Source organism: Hemitrygon akajei, chromosome 2 (assembly GCF_048418815.1).
Source record: "Hemitrygon akajei chromosome 2, sHemAka1.3, whole genome shotgun sequence".
NCBI classification, from domain to species: Eukaryota; Metazoa; Chordata; class Chondrichthyes; order Myliobatiformes; family Dasyatidae; genus Hemitrygon; species Hemitrygon akajei.
Window position 1 is genome coordinate 109,787,931 of NC_133125.1, and position 24,575 is coordinate 109,812,505.

The following is a 24,575-nucleotide window of genomic DNA, read 5'->3' on the forward strand; positions in this document are numbered from 1 at the left end:
AGACAAACGTTTGACTAACAGACGCTAAATGATACCAGATGTACCTGTTCCGACTTATTTAGTAGGAGAACTTCTGATTTTTTTTTATCCCGATGCACGATAACCCATGCACATCCTCCCGTATACTTTAAATCATCTCTAGATTACTTATAATACCTAATACAATGTAAATGCTATGTAAAATAGTTGTTATACTGCATTGTTTAGGGAATAATGACAAGAAAAAAAAGTCTGCACATGCTTGAACAACAAGTGCTGGAAGAGCACTTCCGGGTTTTTGCGATTTGCGGTTGGTTGAATTCACGCATGCGGAATTCGCGGATAAGGAGGGCCCACTGTATGTCTCGTTAAGCCCTGGGGATGTATCAGTTTTTAAGCCTAAGATATCAAGTATGTCCTATTTAATGATGACTTGTTCCAGAATGTCACTTTACCCTCTGTGAATTCTCTAACAGTTGTGTTGTTCTCCTTAATGAATACATACAGTATAAGAAGTATTCATTTAAGTCTTTGCTTGCATTCTCTGGCTTCATACACAAATTGCCATTTTGTTCCTTAATGGGCCTTGCCCAGTCCTCGGTTGCACCTAATATATGCACTGACTTCTTTGGATTTTCTGTAATTTTGTCTGTCAGTGATATTTTGTGCTCCATTTGGGCACCTGATTTCTTTAAGTACACATCTACATGCACTTACTTTATATACAGGTCCCAACTTATGGACAATAAGAGCAATCACTTGGGAGACCGGTGCTTTGGATCTGGCAGTTATTGTGGGATCGCAACCATCCTATGATGTGTGCAAACATGGTTCGCGGCCGCATTTCTATCTTGTGAAATGGCCAATGTGGCTATTGATACAAATCCTACTTGCCTGCATTAGTTCCAAATCCTTTTATACCCTACTCATTCAGATATATGTCCAGATGCCTCTTAACTGTAATTACTGTTCCTGTCTTCACCACCTCCTCTGGCATGTTCCAGATACCATTTATTCTTTGTTTGAAATATTTACCCCTGAGATCCCCTTTAAACCACTACCTCTCACCTTAGACCTATGCCTTCTAGTTCTATGCCCACCAACTGTGGGAAACATACTCTGGCAATCTACTCTCTCTACGACTTTCATAATTTTTATGTTTTGTCCTGTTACCTCTCAGCCTCCTTTGCACTAGGGAAAACAGATCAAGGCTTTACAGTCTATCCTTATAAGTCAAGCTTAATCACACCATTGCTGTCATGCCTAACATTCCACAACCATAGGCTCTTTTTTTTTAATCCTGACCTCGATATCCCTTGACACACAGGTTTCCTTGGATTTGTTCTTCTTAAAATTTGGCATTTTTGGGATCATGTTGGCACTTAGCACTCCCATTTCATAAAATATAGAACAGTATAGCTCAGTAAAAAGGCTTTTTTGGCCCACAATGTTGTGCCAAATAAGATAAACTTTTAAATACCTAACTAAACTAATCCCTTCTGCCTTCACAATGTCCATATCCCTCGATTCTCAGCACATTCACATGCCTATCTTAAGAGCCTCTCTTTATCTTTACCATTGCTTCTGGCAGCATATTCCAGGCATTCACTGCTTGCTGTTTGAAAAGAACATTGTCCTGCACATTTCTTTTGAACTTGCCTCACCCACACCTGAAATGCATACCTTCTGGTGTTAGATACTTTGATCTTGAGAAAAACAATACTAACTGTCTATTCTTATTCATGCTTCCCATAATTTTATAAACGCCTATCAGATCTCCCCAAGGCCTCTGCCATTCTAGACAAAACAACCAAAGTTTGTTTAACCTCACTTTATAGCATATGCCCTCTTTCAAAGGCAGCATCCTGGTAATCCTCTTTCACAGCCTCACCAAGGCTCCACATCCTTCCATAATGGGGTGACCAATATTGAATGCAATACATCAAATGCTGCCTAGAAGGAAGTTATATTGCAGTTTTTAAAACTAGAGTTTTATAAAGTTGCAACGTAACTTCCTGACTCTTGAATTCGGTGCCTCAGCTAATAAAAGTAAGCATGCTATATACATCTTCCTTCCCAACTTATCAGACTTTGCAACCATTTTTGGGAAGCTATGGACTTAGACCTCTAGATTCTTCTGTGTATCAACACTGTTAAGGGTCTTGCTGTCCTTTTACATTAGACACTTTTTATGTCTCCTGTGAAGACATTGCATTTTTTAAAAATTTCTCGCCATTTTCTCATTCCACATGATATTTTCATAGTTATAAGCTTTGGAGTCCAGTGGAAAAGAACTGCGCTTCCATCAGGCTAGTAATGTGATATATACATTGTGTAAGGATAGGTTAAGAATTTAAGTAACACACACAAAATGCTGGTGGAATGCAGCAGGCCAGGCAGCATCTATAGGGAGAAGCTCTGTCGACGTTTCGGGCCGAGACCCTTCGTCAGGACTAAGAATTTAAGTCTTGTGTTTTGACATTCAGAATGTTGTCAAGATTTGACCTTTTTTTTTACTATTTGTTATGTTGCTGCCATCAAGTGGAGACCAACAATTCCATAAATAAAAGTTCTGCAACTGTGTAGAAGTGTTTTTACCGAGTCAAAGTTGGTTCCAGTGATGCTAGAACAAGTCCAGATTTAATCATCTAGTTAGAATAGTTAGAATAATCTAGTTTGAATACTTAGAAAGGAGCTAATTATTTTTATGATTCCCTCTCTGAGCAGACAATATCTGAAATACACATTTGTTTGTAAAGCCCCAGAACAAGATTTGGTTATTTGATTTATCAGTGAAATTGTGGCTAATCTTTCGTCCAATTCCATATACCTGTATTTAAAAAAATATTTCCAGGTATCAAACCCATTATCAAAACTGAAGACGTTTCAGTTGCCTTTGTGGAAGATTGTTACAAATTTCCACTATCACTTGAAAGCTAACTTAGCACTTGAAGTTAAGTTGTAGAGTCGTAATATCACTCTGTTTTTCAGATTATATCTGCTCAATCAAATTAAATTCTCCCTCTATATATAAGGCAGCAATCAATTCACACACACTAAAATCCTGTGAACACTAAGCAAGACAGCTGATGAGTTTGTTTTGGTGACGTTGAGCGATGAAGGTTGCTCAAAGCATTAGGTCAGGCATTTTTTACATTTACTCAATTGAGCAAACACAATTGAAATATAGGAAAAAAAATTCCATATAAACTTAGTTCGCTGTTTTTATTTTTGCTACTACTAAAAATATGTTGGTGTCAGACAAGAGTGAGGCATGTATATTTGCCAGGTTCATAAGCCAGTCTTCTTTTTGCATCCATCAAAAAACAAGTGAAGTTACTTGAAATAAATCATAGATTTATTTTTGTTTCTCTTTCCATAAATACATGACCCAAATGTATGACCAGCAAGTTGTATATCTTTAAAAGAAAAAGGTCCTGCATGTTTTGTAGAATGCTTTATCTTCCTGTTTTCTTTTGTTGTGATTGGAGTATTTTAAATTGTTTTTAATATAAAAAATTAATTAAACATAAAGGTATTTTGTTAATATGTAAATAATACGTAATTATGGAATTTTCTATTTATAGGGTGATATTTGTGATGAACATTTTATGAAGCTATTGTTTGAAATTGAAAGAATTCACATAGTTCTACATTTCGCAGCTCAAACTCATGTTGGTAAGGAGATTTCTTAACACTTTTCAGTTTGGTACCTGCTTATATTTGTAAGTATAAGGACAAAAGAAGTTGCAAATTAATTTTATATGTCATGACCATAAGACATTGGAGCAGAATTATGCCAATCGCCCCGTTGAGTCTGCTCCACTCTTCCATCATAGCTAATTTATTACCCCTCTCAACCCCATTCTCCTGCTTTCTTCCCATAACCTTTGATGCCCTCACTAATCAAGAACCTATCAACCTCCACTTTAAATATGTTCAATGCTGTGGCCTGCACAGCCATCCATAGCAATGAATTCCACAGATTCACTACCCTCTAGCTAAAGATATTCCTCCTCCTCTCTGCTCTTAATTGATGACCCTCTATTCTGAGACTGTGCCCTCTGGTCCTAGACTTGCCCACAATAGGAAACATCCTCCACATCCATTCTATCTATCAATAGTCAATAGGTTTCAATGAGATCCCCTACATTCTTCTGAACTCCTGTGAGTACAGGCCAGAGCCATCAAATGCTTCTCATGCAGTAACCCTGTCATTCCTGGAATAATTCTCCTCTGGATCCTCTTCAATGCCAGCACATCTTTTCTTAGATAAGGGGCCCAAAACTGCTCACAGTACTCTAAGTGTGGCCTGACCAATGTCATATACAGCATCATCATTGCATTCTTGCTCTTGTATTCCAGTGCTCACAAAAAGAATCCTAACATTGCACTTAACTTTCCTTACTACTGACTCAGCTTGTCTCGTTGCAACTCTGATTTTTGGATTTATTTCCTGTTTAGAAAATAGTCTATGCCATTATTCCATTTACAAAAGTGCATGACCATACACTTCCCTACACTATATTACGTCTCCAGCTCCTTTGCCCATTCTCCTGATCTAAGTCCTTCTGCAGACTCACTGCTTCATCAACACTACCTGCCCCTCCACCTATCTTTGTATTGTTGGCATACTTGGCCACAAAGCCATCCAAATCATTGACATATAACATAAAAAGAAGGGGTCCCGTCACAGACCCCTGTGGAACACCACTAATAACCAACAGCAAACTAACCAGAAAAGGCTCCCTTTATTCCCACTCTTTGCTTCCTGCCAATCAGTCAATGCTGTGTCCATGCTAGTATATTTCCTGTAATACCATGGGCCCTTAACTTGTTAAGTAGCCTACTGTGTGGCACCTTGTCAAAGGCTTTTTGAAAATCCAAGTACACAACATCCACCAATTCTCCTTTGCCAATCCTGCTTGTTATTTCTTCAAAGAATTCCAACAGATTTGTCAGGCAAGATTTTCCCAAAAGGAAATCATGCTGACTTTGGCATATTATATCATGTACCTCCAAGTACCCCAAAACCACATTCTTAACAATCAACTCCAACATCTTCCCAATCACCAAGGTCAGACTACTGGACTATAATTTTCTTTTTTCTACCTCCCTTCCATTTTGAAATGTGGAATGACTTTTGCAATTTTCCTGTTCTCCAGATCCATGCCTGAATCTATTAATTCTTGAAAGATCATTACTAATGCATCCACAATCTCCTCAGCCTCCTGTTTCAGAACCCAAGGAGTACAACCCAGAAAAGTGTGAGGTGGTACACTTTGGAAGGACAAACTCCAAGGCAGAGTACAAAGTAAATGGCAGGATACTTGATAGTGTGGAGGAGCAGAGGGATCTGGAGGTACATGTCCACAGATCCCTGAAAGTTGCCTTTCAGGTAGATTGGGTAGTTCAGAAAGCTTATGGGGTGTCAGCTTTCATAAGTCGAGGGATAGAGTTTAAGAGTCGTGAGGTAATGTTGCAGCTCTATAAAACAACACACACAAAATGCTGGTGGAACACAGCAGGCCAGGCAGCATCTATAGGAAGAAGTACTGTCGACGTTTCGGGCCGAGACCCTTCGTCAGGACTAACTGAAAGGAAAGAAATCTAGCTCTGTATCCCTTTTGCCAATCATCTAGCTCTTAGTTTCACCCCACCCCCTCTGGTCTTCTCTTATCATTTCGCATTTCCCCCACCCCTCCTACTTTCAAATCTGTTACTATCTTTCCTTTCAGTTAGTCCTGACAAAAGGTCTCGTCCCGAAACGTCGACAGTGCTTCCTGGCCTGCTGTGTTCCACTAGCATTTTGTGTGTTTTGCTTGAATTTCCAGCATCTGCAGATTTCCTTGTGTCAGTTCTAAAAAACTCTGGTTAGGCCACACTTGGAGTACTCTGTCCAGTTCTGGTTGCCTCACTATAGGAAGGATGTGGAAGCTTTGGAAAGGGTACAGAGGAGATTTACCAGGATGCTGGCTGGTTTTGAGAGTATGCACTAAGATCAGAGATTAAGGGAGCTAGGGCTTTACTGTTTGGAGAGAAGGAGAATGAGAGGAGACATGATAGAGGGAAACAAGATATTAAGAGGAATAGATAGAGTGGACAGCCAGTGCCGCTTTCCCAGGGTACCACTGCTCAATACAAGAGAACATGGCTTTAAGGTAAGGGATGGGAAGTTCAAGGGAGATATTAGTGGAACGTTTTTTTGCTCAGAGAGTGGTTGGTGTGTGGAATGCACTGCCTGAGTCAGTGGTGGAGGCAGATACACTAGTGAAATTTAAGAGACTACTAGACAGGTATATGGAGGAATTTAAGGTGGCGGGGGGGTTATATGAGAGGCAGGGTTTAAGTGTTGGCACAATGTTGTGGGCCAAAGGGTCTGTACTGTGCTGTACTATTCTATGTTCTGTGTTAAACTATCTGGTCCAGATGACTTATCTGCCTTAAGACCATTCAGGTCCCCAAGCACCTTCTTCCTGATAATGCCAACTTCACTCATTTCTATCCCCCTGACTCTGTTGAACTCCGAGCATACTGTTAGTGTCTTCTACAGAGAAAATTGATGCAAAATACTTATTCAGTTTGTCCTTCAGTTCCTTGACTCCCATTACTACCATTACAACAATCTGATATTGATTCTCACCTCTCTTATTCTTTATATAACTGAAGAAACTTTTGGTATCCTTTTTAATATTACTATCTAGTTTACCTTCATATTCCATCTTTTCCTGCTTTATGAGCTTTTTATTACCTTCTGTTGTTTTTTAAAAGCTTCCCAATCCTCCAACTCTCCACTATTTTTGCTCTATCGTATGCTCTCTCTTTGGCTTCTATGTTGGTTTTGACCTCCCTTGTCAGCCAGTTGCCAGCCACCTAGATGGATCTTCCAAAAATCACTAGAGTCTGGAATTGTTCTGGAGGATTGGAAGGTTGCAAATATCACTCCACTCTTTAAGAAGGAAGAGAGGCAGAAGATAGGAAATTATAGGTGAGTTAGTCTGACTTCAGTGGTTGGGAAGATGTTGGAGTACATTGTTAAGGGTGAAATTTCAGGGTGGAGGCATAAGATAAAGTAGGTGAAATTCAGCATGGATTCCTTTGTCTTGCCTGATAAATCTGTTGGAACTCTTTGAGGAAATAGTTGGCAGGCTAGACAAAAGAGAATCAGTGGATGTTCTTTACTTGGATTTTCAGAAGGCCACACATGAAGCTGCTGAACGAGATAGAGCCCATGGTATTACAGGTTAATTTTCAGGTTTTGTTTTGAATAAATGAAATTTTATTTCGGTCAGTACGAACATAACAAAAAGCATAATTTTCAACGATGATTTCATAAAACAAAATTAAATAATAAAAATCTTTAAAACAGACAGAATGGGTTTAGGCTGAAGCTACAGCTTATTACACCTACCCCTCTTACTTATACAAAAACATATTTGGTGTCAATAATCACATCAAAACAAAAAAATTCATAATCTTTTAACACAAAATCCAATTCCAAGTATCATTTATTTACGTTACTCCCATTCATTTTAAATCATGTATTTTATATTATTTCATTAAATTATTTTTAAATAATTTTTTTAACTTGTTAAGTGTGGTGCATGTTTTTAAATTCTCACTGCAACTGTTCCATAGATTCACCCCTCTGACTGAAATACAGTCATTTTTTTACATTTGTTCTTATCCTTTGGTTTTGAAATATACATGTTCCTCTCAAATCATGTTGACATTCACTCATTTTAAACAACCTTTGGATACTTTGTGGTAACTGTCCATTTTTTACTTTATACATAATTTATATTATTTTAAAATCTATGAAATCTCTGAATTTTAAAGTATTTAGTTGAATAAATAGTGGATTGGTTGGCTCATAATCACTTGTCGTATTTACAATTTGTATGGCTTTGTTTGGGAGTAGAAAAATCGAGTTTGTATTTGTTTTGTATGTATTTCCCCATACCTCTACACAGTAAGTCATGTATAGGACTATAAGTGAACAATATAATGTACACAAAGATTCCTGATTCAAGAAATCTTGCACTTTGTGCGGTATTGCAATAGATTTTGACATTTTTGCTTTGACATAATTTATATGTGGTTTCCAGCTTAATTTATTATCTATTACCACTCTTAAAAGTTTTGATTCAGATACCTTATCAATTTCAACATCATTTATTCTAAGTTTACTATATTATTTTGGTACACAGTTTCCAAATATTATGAATTTAGTTTTACTTGGATTCAGTGATAATTTGTTAATATCAAACCATTTCTTTATCATTTTTAGTTCTTTCTCCACTGTATCCAAAAGTTGTTTCAGATGTTCTCCACTACAAAATATAGTTGTATCATCAGCAAATAATATAAATTTTAATGTCTGAGAAACCATACATATATCGTTTATATACAAAATGAACAGCAATGGACCAAGCATTGAACCTTGTGGAACCCCACAAGCTACCCTCAAAAGTTTTGAATTCAAGTTGCTTTTATGTACATACTGATACCTGTTTTCCAAATAACTATTTAACCAGTCATGTGCCACCCTTCTAATACCATATCTTTCTAATTTTTATAGCGTTTGATATTTCTTCTACAAAATTTATTAATGCTATTGTACAGGTTCTGTTATTTTCTGAAACTATGTTGTTGTTCACGGAGTATATTATGTTTTGTTATAAAATCATTTAACCTTCTTACAAATATATTTTCCAATATTTTGGAAAACTGTGAGTGCAAAGAAACTGGTCTATAATTTGAAAATACATGTTCATCTCTAGCTTTGTATGTTGGAATGACCTTGGCTATTTTCATTTTATTGGGAAATTTTCCAGTAATCAAAGACTGATTACAGATATGAGTCAGTGGTTTCGCAACACAGTCAATGATGTTTTTAATTAAATACATATCCATTCCAATCTGTTGATTTCTTGCTCTTTGATTTATTTACTATATCAATTATTTCTTTTTCCTCGGTTGCTCTAATAAACATAGTGTAAGTGTTTATGTTGATAATATTACTATTTACTCCATCTTTATTGCTGGGGTCAGTAATTGATTTAGCTAATTTGGTTCCCATGTTAACAAAGAAATCATTAAACTCATCTGCAACCAAATTATTATCCTTTATTACCATATCATTGTTTGAATTAAAGTAACATGGGTTAATTATTTTTCTTTTATCCTTTTTAATAATTTCATTTAAAACTCTCCAAGTATTTTAATATTATTTCTATTATTCTCCAATAATTTACTATAATAACTCCTTTTACTAGATCTCATAATGTGTTAGCTTATTTTTATATCTTGTATTTAATTTCAGCTTCCTTTGTTCTATGTCTTAAGAATTTCTGATATAATACATTTTTCTTTTTACAAGCATTTTGTATTCCTTTTTTAACCAAGGCTTATCAACATACTTCTCTTTGTCAACTTTTTTAACTAGAGGGCAGTGTTTATCATATAAATTAGTTATTACAGAAATAAATGCTTCACAGGCTTCATCTACATCATCTACATAAACTGTATTCCAGTCTTGTTCAGTTAACTCCTCCTTAAGAGATTTAATGGTACCTCCTGTTATATGCCGAATTAACCTACTAGTTTTAATTTCATTATTAATCATGATGCAGCTCTCAGAAGCTACAAAAACAGGCAGGTGATCGCTAACATCATTTATGAGTAAACCTCCTGATATTTTCCTGTCAGTAACATTTGTAAATATGTTATCGATGAGTGTAGCACTATTTACAGTTATCCTGCTTGGTTGTGTGATTGAAGCATATAAACTCATGCAAAACATTGTATTAATAAAATTTGTTATTTGTGTATGTCCATGAGGACTTAACAAGTCAATATTAAAATCCCCACAGACAAAAACTACCTTCTTATTGTTAAAGTTATCATATAACCCAGCCAACTTATCTTTAAGTGTATCTATGTTGGATCCTGGGGTTCCATATATACAGCTTATAATTATATTTTTTGATCGCTCAACTTTAATTTCTACAGTTACACATTCCATAATATTGCCTAAAGCAAAAGACATTTTTTCAACAATTTCACTTTTGTAAGATGATTTGATATATAGTGCAACCCCCCTCCCCTTTTATTAAGACTATTAATGAAAAATGAATCATATCCTTCAATCTCAATCTAAATTTGCTCTTCATTTAGCCATGTCTCAGAAACAGCTGTTACAGTAAAGTTCTTATGATAATGATTCAAACATTCCTGGATTTTTAAAAGATTCATACAGAGGCTTCTACTATTAAAATGTATTATTGATATAGTTCCATCCATATTCACATTTGTTTTGAACTGCTCTTCAGTGTAGTAATTGCACTGTCAATACGTGCTGTGGTAAAAATGATTGTCCGGATCAATGCCATTTTCAATATTATAGAGTCTATGCTCTTTGTAATCAAATGTTTTAAACTAGAGATCCTCCACCTCTGTACTTCTGATCTGCAAGTCAGTTCCCATCATCCAGGTGAAGATTTTGCTCAAGTTAGTGAAAGTACTCTTCCTTTGATCAAACGGTTCCATAATAAAAACAGTTATCATACTTACTCAGCTATATTTGTCCAAGTCAGAGCGTTCTCTTACCACGATGACTTTAGCTTCCTCTGGTGTTCTGTTCAGCTTAATCCACACTTTACAGTTTCTCGTCCAGGTCACTTGTATTTTGTTTTGTCTTCTGAGGGTCCGGGCTTGACTGGCGATGTTGGCATTCTTCTTTGTTAGGTGTTCGTTCAGGTACACTTCAGTTCCCTTCAGTTTTCTGGCCTGTCGCAGTAAATCGGTCTTAAATTTCCTGTTTACAAACCGGATTATAATAGCCAGTTTTAACTTGCTGTCCTTACTTGGAAGTGCATGACAAGCAGAAATAGCACTGCTTTCTATGCTAATGTTGTTGGCTCCAAAGAACTACAGGACCTGTTGCTCCAGGGAGAGTAGGTTGAGTTGGTGGTGAAGAAGGCAAATGCAATGTTGGCATTCATTTCGAGAAGACTAGAATATAAAAGCAAGAATGTAATGTTGAGGCTTTATAAGGCACTGGTGAGGCCTACTCAGAATATTGTGAGCAGTTTTGGGCCCTTTATCTAAGTAAGAAAGGATGAGCTGACATAGGAGAAAGTTCAAAGAAGATTCACAGAAACGATTCTGGGATTAAAAGTTATGTGACAAGCATTTAATGGCTCTGGGACAGAAGAATGAGGGGGGAATCTCATTTAATTTTGAAAAGCCTCAATAAAGTGGATGTAAAAGTATGTTTATGGCTTATTCAGAAAGTCAGAAGGCATGGGATCCTGGGAAGTTTGGCCAGGTGGATTCAGAATTGGCTTGCCTGCAGAAAGCAGAGGGTCGTGGTGGAGGGAGTACATTTGGATTGGAGGGTTGTGACTAGAGGTGTCCCACAAGGATCGGTTCTGGGACCTCTACTTTTAGTGATTTTTATTAACGACCTGGATGTGGGGGTAGAAGGGTGGGTTGGCATGTTTGCAGATGACACAAAGGTTGGTGGTGTGGATAGTGTAGAGAATTGTTGAAGATTGCAGAGAGACATTGATAGGATGCAGAAGTGGGCTGAGAAGCGGCAGATGGAGTTCAACCCAGAGATGTGTGAGGTGGTACACTTTAGAAGGACAAACTCCAAGGCAGAGTACAAAGTAAATGACCGGATACTTAGTAGTGTGGAGGAGCAGAGGGATCTGGGGGTACATGTCCACAGATCCCTGAAAGTTGCCTCACAGGTAGATAGGGTGGTTAAGAAAGCTTATGGGGTGTTAGCTTTCATAAGTCAAGGGATAGAGTTTAAGAGTTGCGAGGTAATGATGCAGCTCTATAAAATTCTGGTTAGGTCACACTTGGGAGCACTGTGTCCGGTTCTGGTCGCCTTACTATTGGAAGGATGTGAAAGCTTGGGAAAGGGTACAGAGGAGATTTACCAGGATGCTGCCTGGTTTAGAGAGTATGCATTATGATGAGAGATTAAGGGAGTTAGGGCTTTACTCTTTGGAGAGAAGGAGGATGAGAGGAGACATGATAGAGGTACGCAAGATATTTAAGAGGAATAGATAGAGTGGACAGCCAGTGCCTCTTCCCCAGGGCACCACTGCTCAATACAAGAGGACGTGGCTTAAGGTAAGAGGTGGGAAGTTCAAGGGGGATATTAGAGGAAGGTTTTTTACTCAGAGTGGTTGGTGCGTGGAATCCACTGCCTGAGTCAGTGGTGCAGGCAGATACACTAGTGAAATTTAAGAGACTACTAGACAGGTATATGGAGGAATTTAAGGTGGGGGGGGGGTTATATGGGAGGCAGGGTTTAAGTGTCAGCACAACATTGTGGGCCAAAGGGCCTGTACTGTGCTGTACAATTCTATGTTCTATGTTTCCTATGGTGGATGAGTATAGGAACAGAGGGCACAGCCTCAGAATAATGGGACATCTATTTAGAACAGAGATGATGAGTAATTTCTCTAGCCAGAGAGTGGTGAATCTGTGGAAGTCAAGTCATTGGGTATATTTAAGCAGAGATTGATAGGTTCTTGATTCGTCAGGCATGAAGGGTTATGGGGGGACGTCAGGAGTTTGGAGCTGAGAGGCAAAGGGATTGGGGAAAATCAGTTGGTGTCAGATCACAACAGTGGGAATTTGTTTAATGCATACGAGATAGCTTTTTAGAGCAGCTTGTGCTTGAGCCTACTTGGGCAAAGGCCATCTTAGATTGGGTATTGTGTAATAACCCAGATCTAATGAGGGAGCTTAATGTAAAGGAACCCTTAGGAGGCAGTGATCATAATATGATTAATTTCATACTGCAATTTGAGAGAGAGAAGCATAAGTCATATGTATTAGTATCACAATGGAATAAAGGGAATTACAGAGGCGTGAGAGAGGATACTGGTGGGGATGACAGCAGAGCGGAGGTGGCTGAAGTTTCTGGGAATAGTTCACAAGGTGCAGGATAGATATATCAACAGCAGAAGTTCTCAAATGGCAGGGGTAGGCAGCTGTGGCTGACAAGGAAATTTAAGGACTGCATAAAAGCCAAGCAACGGGCATATAAGTTAGCAAACATGAGTGGGAAGATGGATGATTGGGAAGCTTTTAAAATCCAACAAAAGGCATCTAAAAAAAGTGATAAGAAGGGAGGATAAAAAGGTGAGATATGAGGGCAAGCTAGCCAATAATATAAAGCAGGATACCAGAAGTGTTTTCAATTATATAAAGAGTAAAAGAGGTGAGAGTTGATATTGGACCACTGGAAAATGATGCTGATGACTTGGGGGACAAAGAAATGGCAGATGAACTTAATGGTTACTTTGCATCAGTCTTCACAGTGGAAGACACTAGCAGTATGTCAGAGATCTGTGGGTGTCAGAGAGTAGGAGTGAGTGCCATTGCTATTACAAAGGAAAAAGTGCTAGGCAAACTCAGAGGTCTTAAGGTGGGTAAGTCACCTGGACCAGATGGATTACATCTCAGGGTCCCGAGAACAGTTGCTGAAGAGATAACGAAGGCATTGGTCCTGATCTTTCAAAAATCACTTGATTCTGGCATGGTCCCAGAGGACTGTAGAATTGCAAATGTCACTTCACTCTTTAAGAAGGGAGGCAGGCAAAAGGAATGAAGTTATAGGCTATTTAGCCGAACCTCAGTGGTTGGGAAAGTGTTGGTGCCTATTATTCAGGATGAGATTTTGGGGTACGTAGAGACTAATGTTAAAATAAGTCAAAGTCAGCTAAGTTTCTGTCAAGGGAAATCTTGCCTGACAAATCTGTTAGAGTTCTTGGAGGAAGTAACAAGCAGGGTGGACAAAGGAGAGGCAGTGGATGTCACTTACTTGGATTCTTTGGATTTCTTTGTCCTCCATTACTACCTCTCCAGCATCATTTTCCAGCTGTCCAGTAGCCACTACCACCTCTCTTTTATTCTTTATATATCTGAAAACATTTTTGGTATCCTCTTTTATATTTTTGGCTCACTTACTTCATATTTCATCTTTTCCCTCCTTACGGTTTTTCTGGTTGACATCTGTTGCTATTTTAAAAGCTTCCCAATCCTCTAACTTCCTACTAACTTTTGCTGTATTATGTGCCCTCTCCTTTGCTTTTGTGCTGACTTTGACTTCCCTTGTTAGCCATGGTTACCTCATCCTCACTTTAAAATACTTCTTGATCTTCATGACGTACTCTGTCCTACGCTTTCCAAATTGCTCCCTCATCAAATCTGGTTCATTATACAACACCCAATCCAGAATTGCCTTTTCCTTAGTGGGCTCAACCACAAGCTGCTCCATAAAGCCACCTAATAGGCATGCTACAAATTCCCTCTCTTGGGATACAACACCAATATGCCTGCATATTGAAATCTCCCATGACTATTGTAACATTGCCATTTTTACATGCCTTTTCTACTGTTGTAATCTATTATTTCACTTTCTGGCTTTTGTTCGGAAGCCTGTATATAACTTCCATCAGGGTCTTTTCACCCTTGCAGTTTCTTAACTCTTATGCACAAGGATTCTACACCTTCCAATCCTATGTCAGATCTTATAACAGACCTTTCTAAGGATTTGATTTCATTTTTTTACCAACAGAGCCACCCCATTCCCCCCCCCCCACCTATTTGCCTGACCTTTTGATACAAGATGTATCCTTGGATGTTAATCTCCCAACAATGATCTTCTTTCAGCCACGACTCAGTGATGCTCACAACTTCATACCTGCCAATCTCTAACTGTGCTACAAAATCATCTACCTTGTACTGTGTACTGTGTGCATTCAAATATAACACCTTCAGTCCTGTATTTATCATCCTTTTTGATTTCACTCTCCCGTTACTCTTTAACTCTACCACTGATGCAATTTTGCCCTATCATCTGCCTGTACCTCCTCACAGTCTCCCTACACAATGCATCAACGTGTATCACAATTGCCCCATCCTCAGTCCTATCACTCCTGCCAAATTAGATTAAACCCTCCTCACAGCTCAAGCAAACCTCTCCTCAAAGATATTAGTCCCCTTGGGTTCAGATGTAACCTGACCTTTTCTTATAGATCATTCCTTCCCAGAAGTGATTCCAATGACAGAAATTTAAAACCCTGCTCTGTCATTGGATTTTAAACCACTTATTCATCTGTACTATCATTCTATTCCAGCCCTGACTAGCATGTGGTAGTGGGAGTAATCCAAAATTGAAGAATTTTGTTCTTATTCACACTTACTACTACTACTACTACGTCGACTCAGGCCTAGGGGGCTGGCATCAGGCAAACATCACATCTACACAGCTTTAATTTTATTAATTTAATGAACTGTATTCTAAAATTATAGGCAAAACCAAGTTTTTCTAAATAAAAAAGAGTTAATTTGATGCTTCATTGCATGGAATTTTCAACATTGTTCAATTGAAAATTGATTTTTCTGCTTATTTGAGGAGTGAAATAGGGTAGTGATAATTTCTAGGTTGTTTTCCATCACTGGCAAAATTTATCTGTCATTAATCCCCAGACAACAACATATTTGAGGCATTACTTGGAACTTGGACCACATTGTCCATTGGCTCTATTCCCAAGACAGATTGCTCATCACACTGTCGGGTCAAACAGAAAGGACTGTAAGGTTAATAAGTGTCCTTACCCCACCCATCCTAGCCACCAACCACCAACCACCCCCCTCCTAATTTATCTTCAGAACTGATTGCTTTTAATTGCTGATTAATTTTGCTTTTTCTACCTCATTCTTGTATCCTCCCCTCAGCACGTAGTTGACTTGTCAATCTTCAAGCACACTGTTTGCCTGATTTGCAGGGAAAATTGAAAAATCCAATCTGCTGGTCCGTTTTAAGCTCCTTCCCCTCCCAGATGCTTCTCCTCTCTAATTCATCTACACTGGTATGAAGAAGTTTTCTTACATTCCTTCTAGCCACTTGATCTGAAGCGATCACCATTGTTATTTATGACTATAAGATCAGGCTGTGGTGCAAGAGGAAGCAGAAACACAGTATAAGAGCTGAGGCACTAGCTGGGCTGAGAGCTAATCTGACCAGGCCAGCAATATCATCACTTTTCCTGACCGATGTCCGTTCACTAGAAAATAAGATTGACTCTCTGAGTCTGAGAATCAATGCACAGAAAGAGTCTACACTGAAGCGTGCTAAACAACAATGTGCCCAACTTGGCGTTTCAACTTGAAGGGATAACTGTTCCGTGTAGATAGAAACTGCCTGTCGGGGAAATCCAAAGGAGGTGGAATCTGAGTTTACAGTACATTAACAAAGATTGGTGCATAAACTCAGCTGTTCTGTGGCAATTAAACATCTTACAATTAAATGCTGGCCACATTAGCTGCTCAAGGAGTTCACTCTTGTGTTCAACACCACCATCTACATTCTGCCCCATCCCGAGCATGAATGCCAAGGATGCACTGGGAGAGCTTTACAGTATCATCAGCTCTCTATAAAACAAGTTTCTGACAGTCTGGTCAGAATTGCAAGAGACTTCAATCACCTTAACCTATAGGACATTTTACCCCAAGATCCATGAACACCTCACCAGGGCCACTAGGGGAACATACAGACTGGACCATGTTTATACAAAAAGATACAGTACTTGTAAAGCCACCGCACTGCCTCATCTTGTCCTCTCTGACCACATCTCCATAATGTTAATCCCAGCATACCAACTGCTGCTGAAAATAGAGAAACCAGTCAAGAGGACCATCACTATATGACCAGGTGAGGCAATCTCTAGGCTTCAGGACTGTTTGAACTGACTAACTGGCAGATGTTCAAGGAGCCCACCACAAATGGAGAAGGCACAGACCTAGAGGAATATGCCTCATCTGTCACCGGCTTCGCCTGTAAACGTGTGCCGTAGATGGAGTTGGCACCTCAAGAACAGCCAGCTCTGTAGTCCTGGCTAAAGACAAAGGTGCTCTCCCTCCTAAAAGCCGGGACGCTGACTTCAAATCTGGTGACAGAGCAGCCGGGGAAACTTCATCTGAGGCAGCAAGAAGGCAAAGACTACCTATGCATAAAAAATCAGGAATCCCTGTCCGATCATGATGCCTGGCGTATGTGGATGGGCCTCCCTCCTCGATGCTCTAGATAACTTTTATGCACGCTTCAAGGCATGCAACACAATTCCGCCCACAAAGCTATCCCTTTCCAGGTGAGCAGCCACCATCTGTAATAGCTGAGTATTCAGGGAGTGTCCACACCAGATCACTGACGTCTTCACGGACATCTCACACAACCTCTCATGGTCCCAAAACACATCCTATACTGTCAAAAAACCAATGCCTCTACTCTCTGAGAAGGTTGAAGAGATCTGGGCTATGCATATTGATACTTGCAACCTTCTACAGATGCACAGTAGAGTGCACCTGTAACATGCTGCATCTGTGCTGTGTCTGCTGATTTTGTGCACTTACAGTCAATCAAAAGAACACAGCAGCATACACTGTATGAATTCCTCCGTTTTAGCTATTAAGAACCAATACACAGATTTATAGTACCGTAATAATATTGGTAGTGTTTGAATTTGCTCTGCATTCATTTAAATAAATAATTTATTACTCAGTTAAATAGTAGTTTGTCTTTTTTTAAACTATTTCCATTAAACCTCAGCCAGTTGGGGCAGTCACTTAATTGAGTCAAAATGTACTGGTCCCAGTGTGTCCCAATTAACTGGAATCCACTGTGTTCATAAAATTTGGAGCATTTATATAGAATTGTTATGTGATCAAGGAATCAGTGCTGCTGGTACATTAATTTCCTTCTTTTTCCCCAGATAAGTCATTTTGGTGCTCTTCAGAATTCAAGCACGTGAATATTTATGGCACAGAAATACTAGTGAAAGCTGCTTATCAGGCTAATGTTGAAAAATTTATTCATGTTAGTACTGATGAAGTCTATGGAGGAAGTATTAAAGAGGTAACTGGAACTAATAATGTGTCTTTTTGTTTGCTACTTAGGATGTGAGGTATTATTTCTCATGGCAGTTTCATGTCAGTTCATGAATGCTCTTAAATTCAGTTATGAGCCACAGCAATGAACCATTGAAATATTTTCGCTGAAGGACTCCTGTGGTTATTTGGGCAGAAAAGAGATGGTTGACATTTCAGGACAAGAACCTGAGCAGGGAGCGGAGTTGACCGGTGTAAAGTGGAGATGGGGGGGGGGGGGAATGTGGGGTAAGATCATGCAATAGGTAATGTATGACCTGATGAAAATATCGTTGAATTACCTAGTAAGTTTGCAAATGGCACAGAAATTGACAAAGTTGTAGATAATGAATTAAGTCATTAAGGGATACAACAGGATATAGATCAGTTACAGTTATGGGCTGAGAAATAGCAGATGGAGTTTAATTCAGGCAATGTGAACTGTGGTACTTTGGAAGGTATAATGTAAGGGAAAAGTTATACATTTGATGGCAAGTAGCATTGATGAACAGAGAAAGATTTTGAAGTCTTAAGTCCATATCTCCCTGAAAGTAGATAAGGTGGTAAAGAAAGGTACATAGCATCTGTAGGGGCAGAGAGGATAAATGTTGGGAAGTCATATTGCATTTATATACAATTGCACTTGGATATTATGTTTAATTCTGGTCACTCCATTACTGGAAGTATGTGGAGGTTTTGGAAAGGAAACAGAAGTTTTAACAGGAAGCTGTTTGCATTAGTGGGTATTGGTTCTAAAGAGAGATTGAACAAACTTGGATTGTTCTTCTTGGAGTATCAGTGACTTATGAGAAGCATAGATAGTTTAGACATAATATTTCCTCAAAGCAGAAATGTCAAATACCGGAGACCATAGGAATGTGATGGGCAAGTTCTTTTATTCAGAGCACAGTAGATGTCTGGAATAACTTACCTGGTGTAGAAGTGGAAGAAGGCAGTTCAGTGAGTGAGGAGGCTTTTAGATAGGCAAATGAATGTGGAGGGAATGGAGGATTAAGGATGATACTCAGGAAGAGGACATTTGGTATAAATGGGCATCGAGATTGATTCAGCATCGTAGCTCAAATGGCCTGACCAATGCTCTGAAGTTCCATGTTCTTTGTTTAAAGGGGACGTGCAGTGCAAGTATTTATTTTACACAGAGGTGGTAAATGCCTGAAGCATGTTGCCAGTGTTTGTGGTGGAATCAGATGTGATGATGATAGACAAGAGGCTGTTAGATTAGGGACATGAATATGGAGGGAATGGAAGTATATGGATCACATGCAGGCAGAGGGGCTTAATTTAGTGTAGCATCATGCTCAGCAGAGACATTGTGGGCTGAAGGACCTGTTCTTGTGCTGTACTGTTTATTGTTGATAGTTGGAACCAAGTGAACTGGGGAACAAGAGGCAGGTGGAATCAGGTAGGAAAGGGGGAGCTTTGAGGCTGGGGTTTGTGGGTGAAAAATAAAAACACCGAAGTGAAAACAAAAATTGGGCAGATAGAGCCAGGTATTGGGAGGGGAGGGGTAAAGCAGGGACAAAGTCTAGAATATGATACGGAGCCAGGTAGGTGTGATGATGGACAGATGGAAGGGGGGATAAAAAAAGGTTTTTCAACCCAAACGTCAACCTGTTGCTTGCACTTGAAAAACCCATCCGGGATACATTCTGTAAAGTTGTTCACCTCTACTTCTTTCAAGTAGCTTTAATATACTTGAGGGCAACCATTGGGTATTGGCAGGAGTCCTCTGTGCCAACGTTTGGACCTGACAGCATAAGGCTTCGAGGTCAGTGTCAATATTGAGTACTCTGAGGGACATCGCCTCACCTTTAGTGAGTCACTTGTGGGGATGAAACAAAACATAACAAAGAATATCTGTTATTGCTAACCATCAAAGTCCAAAGTTAATTTATTATAAAAGTACATATATACCACCATATACAACCCTAAGATTGGTTTACTTGTGGGCATACCCAGTAAAAAGAAGATGACCTCCAAAAGGTGAACCCAGTTCAACAAGGAGTTCAAAAAAAGCTTGCAAGGTTTAACATTAAGTATATGTGTACCTCTCCCCACTTCCCACAAAGCTGCTATATTAGTGCATTTGACAGTGAAAACATTATGAGTTAGGCCTGTCAAGCTGTGTCGTGATCAGCCAGTGTAATAGCTCTTCCAGTTTAGACACAGGTATCCATCTCTTGTAATCAGGATTTTCCAGCTTTGACTGGATGAGTGGCTTTGGCTGTGACAAAGGTACACTGCCATGACCCATGAGGGCTGGGGCTACAGACCTTGTACCTAAAGGTGGGATTAGATTTGCAAGTTTGTATTCATTGTTACTTCTGACATTTTAGTTTTAAAGACTGTAGGATGCACTTTTTCAACAGAACTTACCCAAGAGATGATCACTCTAGCTTGTTACTGGTTAAATAAACTGGAGACTTTGGGATGTGAAAGATCAAGACTCTATTGTATAGGGTAAAAAAAACTAATGGACAGTATAATGTATATTTATTACAAAAGTACAGATCAAGTATTTGGAATGTATTATATGTTTAATACTTAGTTTAGAACCAATTTGTGTAATACTTTCAAGAAAAACAAAGTTCATTAATTCCTATGATTGAGCATTTCATGTCAATTGGGAGAGAATCTGGAGGTTGTGAGTTGTGTGGTAATGAAGGAATCTGCTTTTAACATACTGAATAATTATAACCAAAAGAAGCTTACAAATAAAAAAAATGGAATTGTAAAAATGTTTTAATATCAGAACTGTACATTTATTGAATATGTTTTTGCCTCTTCGATATAGGAATTCAGTGAAACATCACCTAGATGTCCTACAAATCCTTATGCAGCATCAAAAGCAGCTTCTGAATGTATAGTCATGTCGTATTGGGAAAACTTCAGGGTATGTTTTTGTATATTGTATGCTGTAAGAATATCAGACACCCTGTGCCAATAGGCTGGTCCTGGACTTATTTCCACTTGGCATGATTAACTTATTATTTAATTATTTATGGTTTTATATTGCTATATTTCTTCACTATTCTTGGTTGGTGCGGCTGTAACGAAGCCCATAGGATTTCCCTCAGGATCAATAAAGTTTGTCTGTCTGTCTGTACTGCAAGGATTTATCCTGTGTTTACAAATAATGTCAATTGCTATTTTGATCCACTATAATCTTTTCTTGAGGTATTTTTCTTTCCTGAGTTCTGGCTGGCAGACTAGTTCACATGCCACAAACACGGCACCGTATCTTGCTTACACAATGTTTTTGCGTATAATCACCTTTAATTATTAACCTGGTGTTAGTTCTCTGTTTAATTTCTGATCTTTAGCGTTCTTTCAGGAGCCAAGAATGGTGAGCAGTCTTAATTCCAAGTTTTCAGTTTATTGTAGAGTACAAACAAACATGTAAATACTGAGCAAACTAAATAAAGAGTTGAAAGATGATACTAGAGGGCAATTAATGCTAAGAGGTGTAGGACAAAGGAATAAAAGAAATAAAAGAAGGTACTTCTGAAAGATCTATCACTTTTATAGATAAGATTTTTTAAAAATTCCTTACATAGTGATGAATTAGTTAATAGGCCCATAATTAAAACAATTACATCACATGGGTAATGTGCTAATACCACTGGACAATACATTTTTTCAAAAGTGTTGCTTCCTCAGAATATTTTTTGTTTATGACAGACTGCTTGAAGATGAACACAAATATAATTTCAGACTTCTTGTATCACGTAGGAATTTGGAGAAACAACAAATTAATTTTTATTGAATATAATGTGTTTAATTGCATAATGGTGCTGATGCTTTGCAATAGTTCAACTAAGTTAAAAATACTTTGTTAATGATTTTCATTTGTACTCTGTGTCTGAGGCTTCTCGCTTAAGTGTCCAACAGTAATTCGCCAGCATTAATGGATTCCGGTTGCCCTGGTATCTTTTCTCCATGACCGCAATGTCCTGGTGAAACCCTTCACCATGCTCGTCACTAACAGCACCAAGATTTGCAGCGAAGAAGTCTAAATGGGAATGCAGAAAATAAATCTTTAGTGACATGTTACAGTTCATGGTTTTATATGCTTGAATCATGCTTACAACCAGTTGCATGTAGTTTGGTGCTCTAGATGCCGAGAAAATTTCAACAACTTCATTGAATGTCTTCCATGTGATTTTCTCTGGTCCCACTAGAAATTCTTCAAATTGCCTGTCATTGATGACCTGTTTGATTTGTGGACCAACAAAAATGCTTTCCTTAATCTTGGCATCAGTTATTCTGGGAAGCATCTGTCTCAAATATCGAAATCCTTCATAGAAATTTTTGTGCCTGGTGATAGCAAATTCCATCCTTACAGTCTTTTTTTTTATAAATTTCTTTATTGAATTTTCAAATAGGCTACAGAAAGAAAAAAAATTATCATCCCCTTAACCCCTCCCCCTAACATATTCCTGTAGAAAGAAAAAAAAGAGGAAAAAAAAGAAAGAAAGAAAGAAAGAATGCCTGGATATCGGAAGATCCCCACATGCTCCATGGAGTTCATAATAGCTTTAATATGTATATTTATTTCTTTCTCCAGATAAACAATAATGTTATCTTCGGAGCACCTATATATTTAATCCTATCTTTTGTAAATAAGGGCGCCAAATTTTCAGAAATATTTCATATTTAAATTGTAAGTAATTTTTTCAAGTGGAATGCAGTTATAAATTTCATTCTTCCAACGATCTATACTTAAGTATGAATCCGATTTCCAAGTAACTGCAATAGCTTTTTTGGCTACTGCCAATGCAATTTTTATGAATTCTTTCTGATATTTATTCAATTTGGATTTCGATTTTATCCCTTCAATATCGCCTAGTAAAAATAATGTTGGATTATGTGGAAGTTATATTCCAATAATTTGTTTCAGTAAAACTCTTAAATTTGTCCAAAAAGGTTGAATTTTAAAACAAGACCAAGTAAAGTGTAAAAAAGTACCAATTTCTTGATGACATCAGAAGCATTGATCAGATAAATTTGGGTTTATTTATTTATTTTTGTGGTGTAATATATAATTGATGTAAAAAATTATATTGCACTAGTCTTAGCCGGACATTTGTTGTATTTGTCATACTGTCAAGACATAGTCTTGACCAATTTGTTTCTTCAATTTTAATATTCAAATCAGTTTCCCATTTTTGTCTTGACTTATGAATTCCTTGTTTAATTGCCTGCTTTTGAATCAAACTATACATACAAGAAGTAATTTTTTTAATTTTTCCTTTTTGAATTAAAATTTCTATTTCATTAGGTTTCGGCAATAACATTGTTTGACCCAATTTATCTCTTAAATAAGCCCTTAATTGGAAATAACAAAAAAGAGTGTTCTTTGATATTTTATATTTATTCTTTAATTGATCAAATGACATTAATATACTTCCTTCAAAACAATCTCCTATATATCTAATCCCTTTTTGAAACCAGTTGTGTAAAAGTTGGTTATCCATTGTAAAAAAAATAAGTTTATTTTGAATTAAAGGTCTCTTTGCTAATAAAGATTTCTTTATCTCATCATCAACATTTATCTTATTCCATAAATCAATCAAATGTTTTAATATAGGAGATTCTTTCTTTTCCCGTATCCATTTAGATTCCCACTTATAAAATCTTCTGGTATATTTTCTCCTATTTTATCTAGTTCTATTCTAATCCATGCTGGTTTATCTTCATCAAAAAAAGATGCAATTGCTTTATAATAATTTTTAAAGTTTGGAAGTTGTAACTCTCCTAGGTCAAATTTCCATGTCAATTTTTCCAACGATATTCTTGACATCTTACCTTTCCAAAGGAACTTCCTCACACATTTATTTAACTCTTGAAAAAACTTCTGCGGTAATTGTATTGGTAGTGTTTGGAATAAATATTGTAATCTAGGGAATACATTCATTTTTACAGCATTTACTCTGCCTACTAATGTTATTGGTAACATCATCCATTTATCAAGGTCTTCTTGAATTTTTTTCAATAATGGTAAATAATTTAGTTTATATAAATTCTTTATATTATTATCAACTCTTATACCTAAATATTTTATACCATTTATCGACCACCTAAATTGAGTTATTAATTGACATTGACTATAATCTCCTTTAGTAAGGGGTAGAATTTCACTTTTATCCCAATTTATTTTGTAGCCTGATATTTTCCCATATTCTTCCAATCTAGAAGATAACTTACACAGCGAATACAATGGGTTTGTTAAATAAAGCAAAACATCGGCAGCAAATAAATTAATCTTATATTCCTCCTGGTTAACTCTGAAACCCATAATATCTTGGTCTGTTCTAATTAATTCAGCTAATGGTTCTATCGCCACCACAAATAAAGCAGGTGATAATGGACAACCTTTTCTAGTTGACCTTGTTAACTGAAATGATGTTGAAATTTGACCATTTGTCATTACTTTAGCTTTGGGATTAGTATTTAAGGTTTTAATCCATTTTATAAAAGATTTTCCTAACCCATATTTTTCCAATACCTTAAATAAAAAATCCCATTCCAATCTATCAAATGCTTTTTCTGCATCTAAAGCAACTGCCAGACTCATTTCCTCCCTCTTTTGTGCCAGATGAATTATACTAAGTAAC

General features: G+C 37.6%; 1 protein-coding gene and 1 long non-coding RNA gene across 5 annotated transcripts in view; one reads left to right on the forward strand and one right to left on the reverse strand.

Annotated features, from left to right (window-relative positions):
• LOC140715265 (dTDP-D-glucose 4,6-dehydratase-like) overlaps positions 1 to 24,575 on the forward strand; it is a 75,964-nt gene that overhangs the window by 14,808 nt on the left and 36,581 nt on the right. For 3 of the 4 annotated variants that reach the window (XR_012096094.1, XM_073027211.1, XM_073027199.1), the window contains 3 exons: positions 3,567 to 3,657; positions 17,784 to 17,926; positions 20,753 to 20,851. Coding sequence is in view for 3 of the 4 variants with exons in the window: in XM_073027211.1 (XP_072883312.1) it covers positions 3,567 to 3,657; positions 17,784 to 17,926; positions 20,753 to 20,851 (333 nt within the window). In the remaining variant the exon portion in view is untranslated. Of the gene's footprint in view, positions 1 to 707; positions 810 to 3,566; positions 3,658 to 17,783; positions 17,927 to 20,752; positions 20,852 to 24,575 lie in introns of all 4 variants that reach the window. The other variant, XM_073027221.1, reaches the window with a different exon arrangement.
• The window catches only part of LOC140715287 (uncharacterized), a 32,019-nt gene continuing 28,837 nt past the window's right edge, over positions 21,394 to 24,575 (reverse strand). The window contains exon 3 of the long non-coding RNA XR_012096099.1: positions 21,394 to 21,970. This is a non-coding gene — a long non-coding RNA (uncharacterized lncRNA). The remainder of the gene's footprint in view (positions 21,971 to 24,575) is intronic.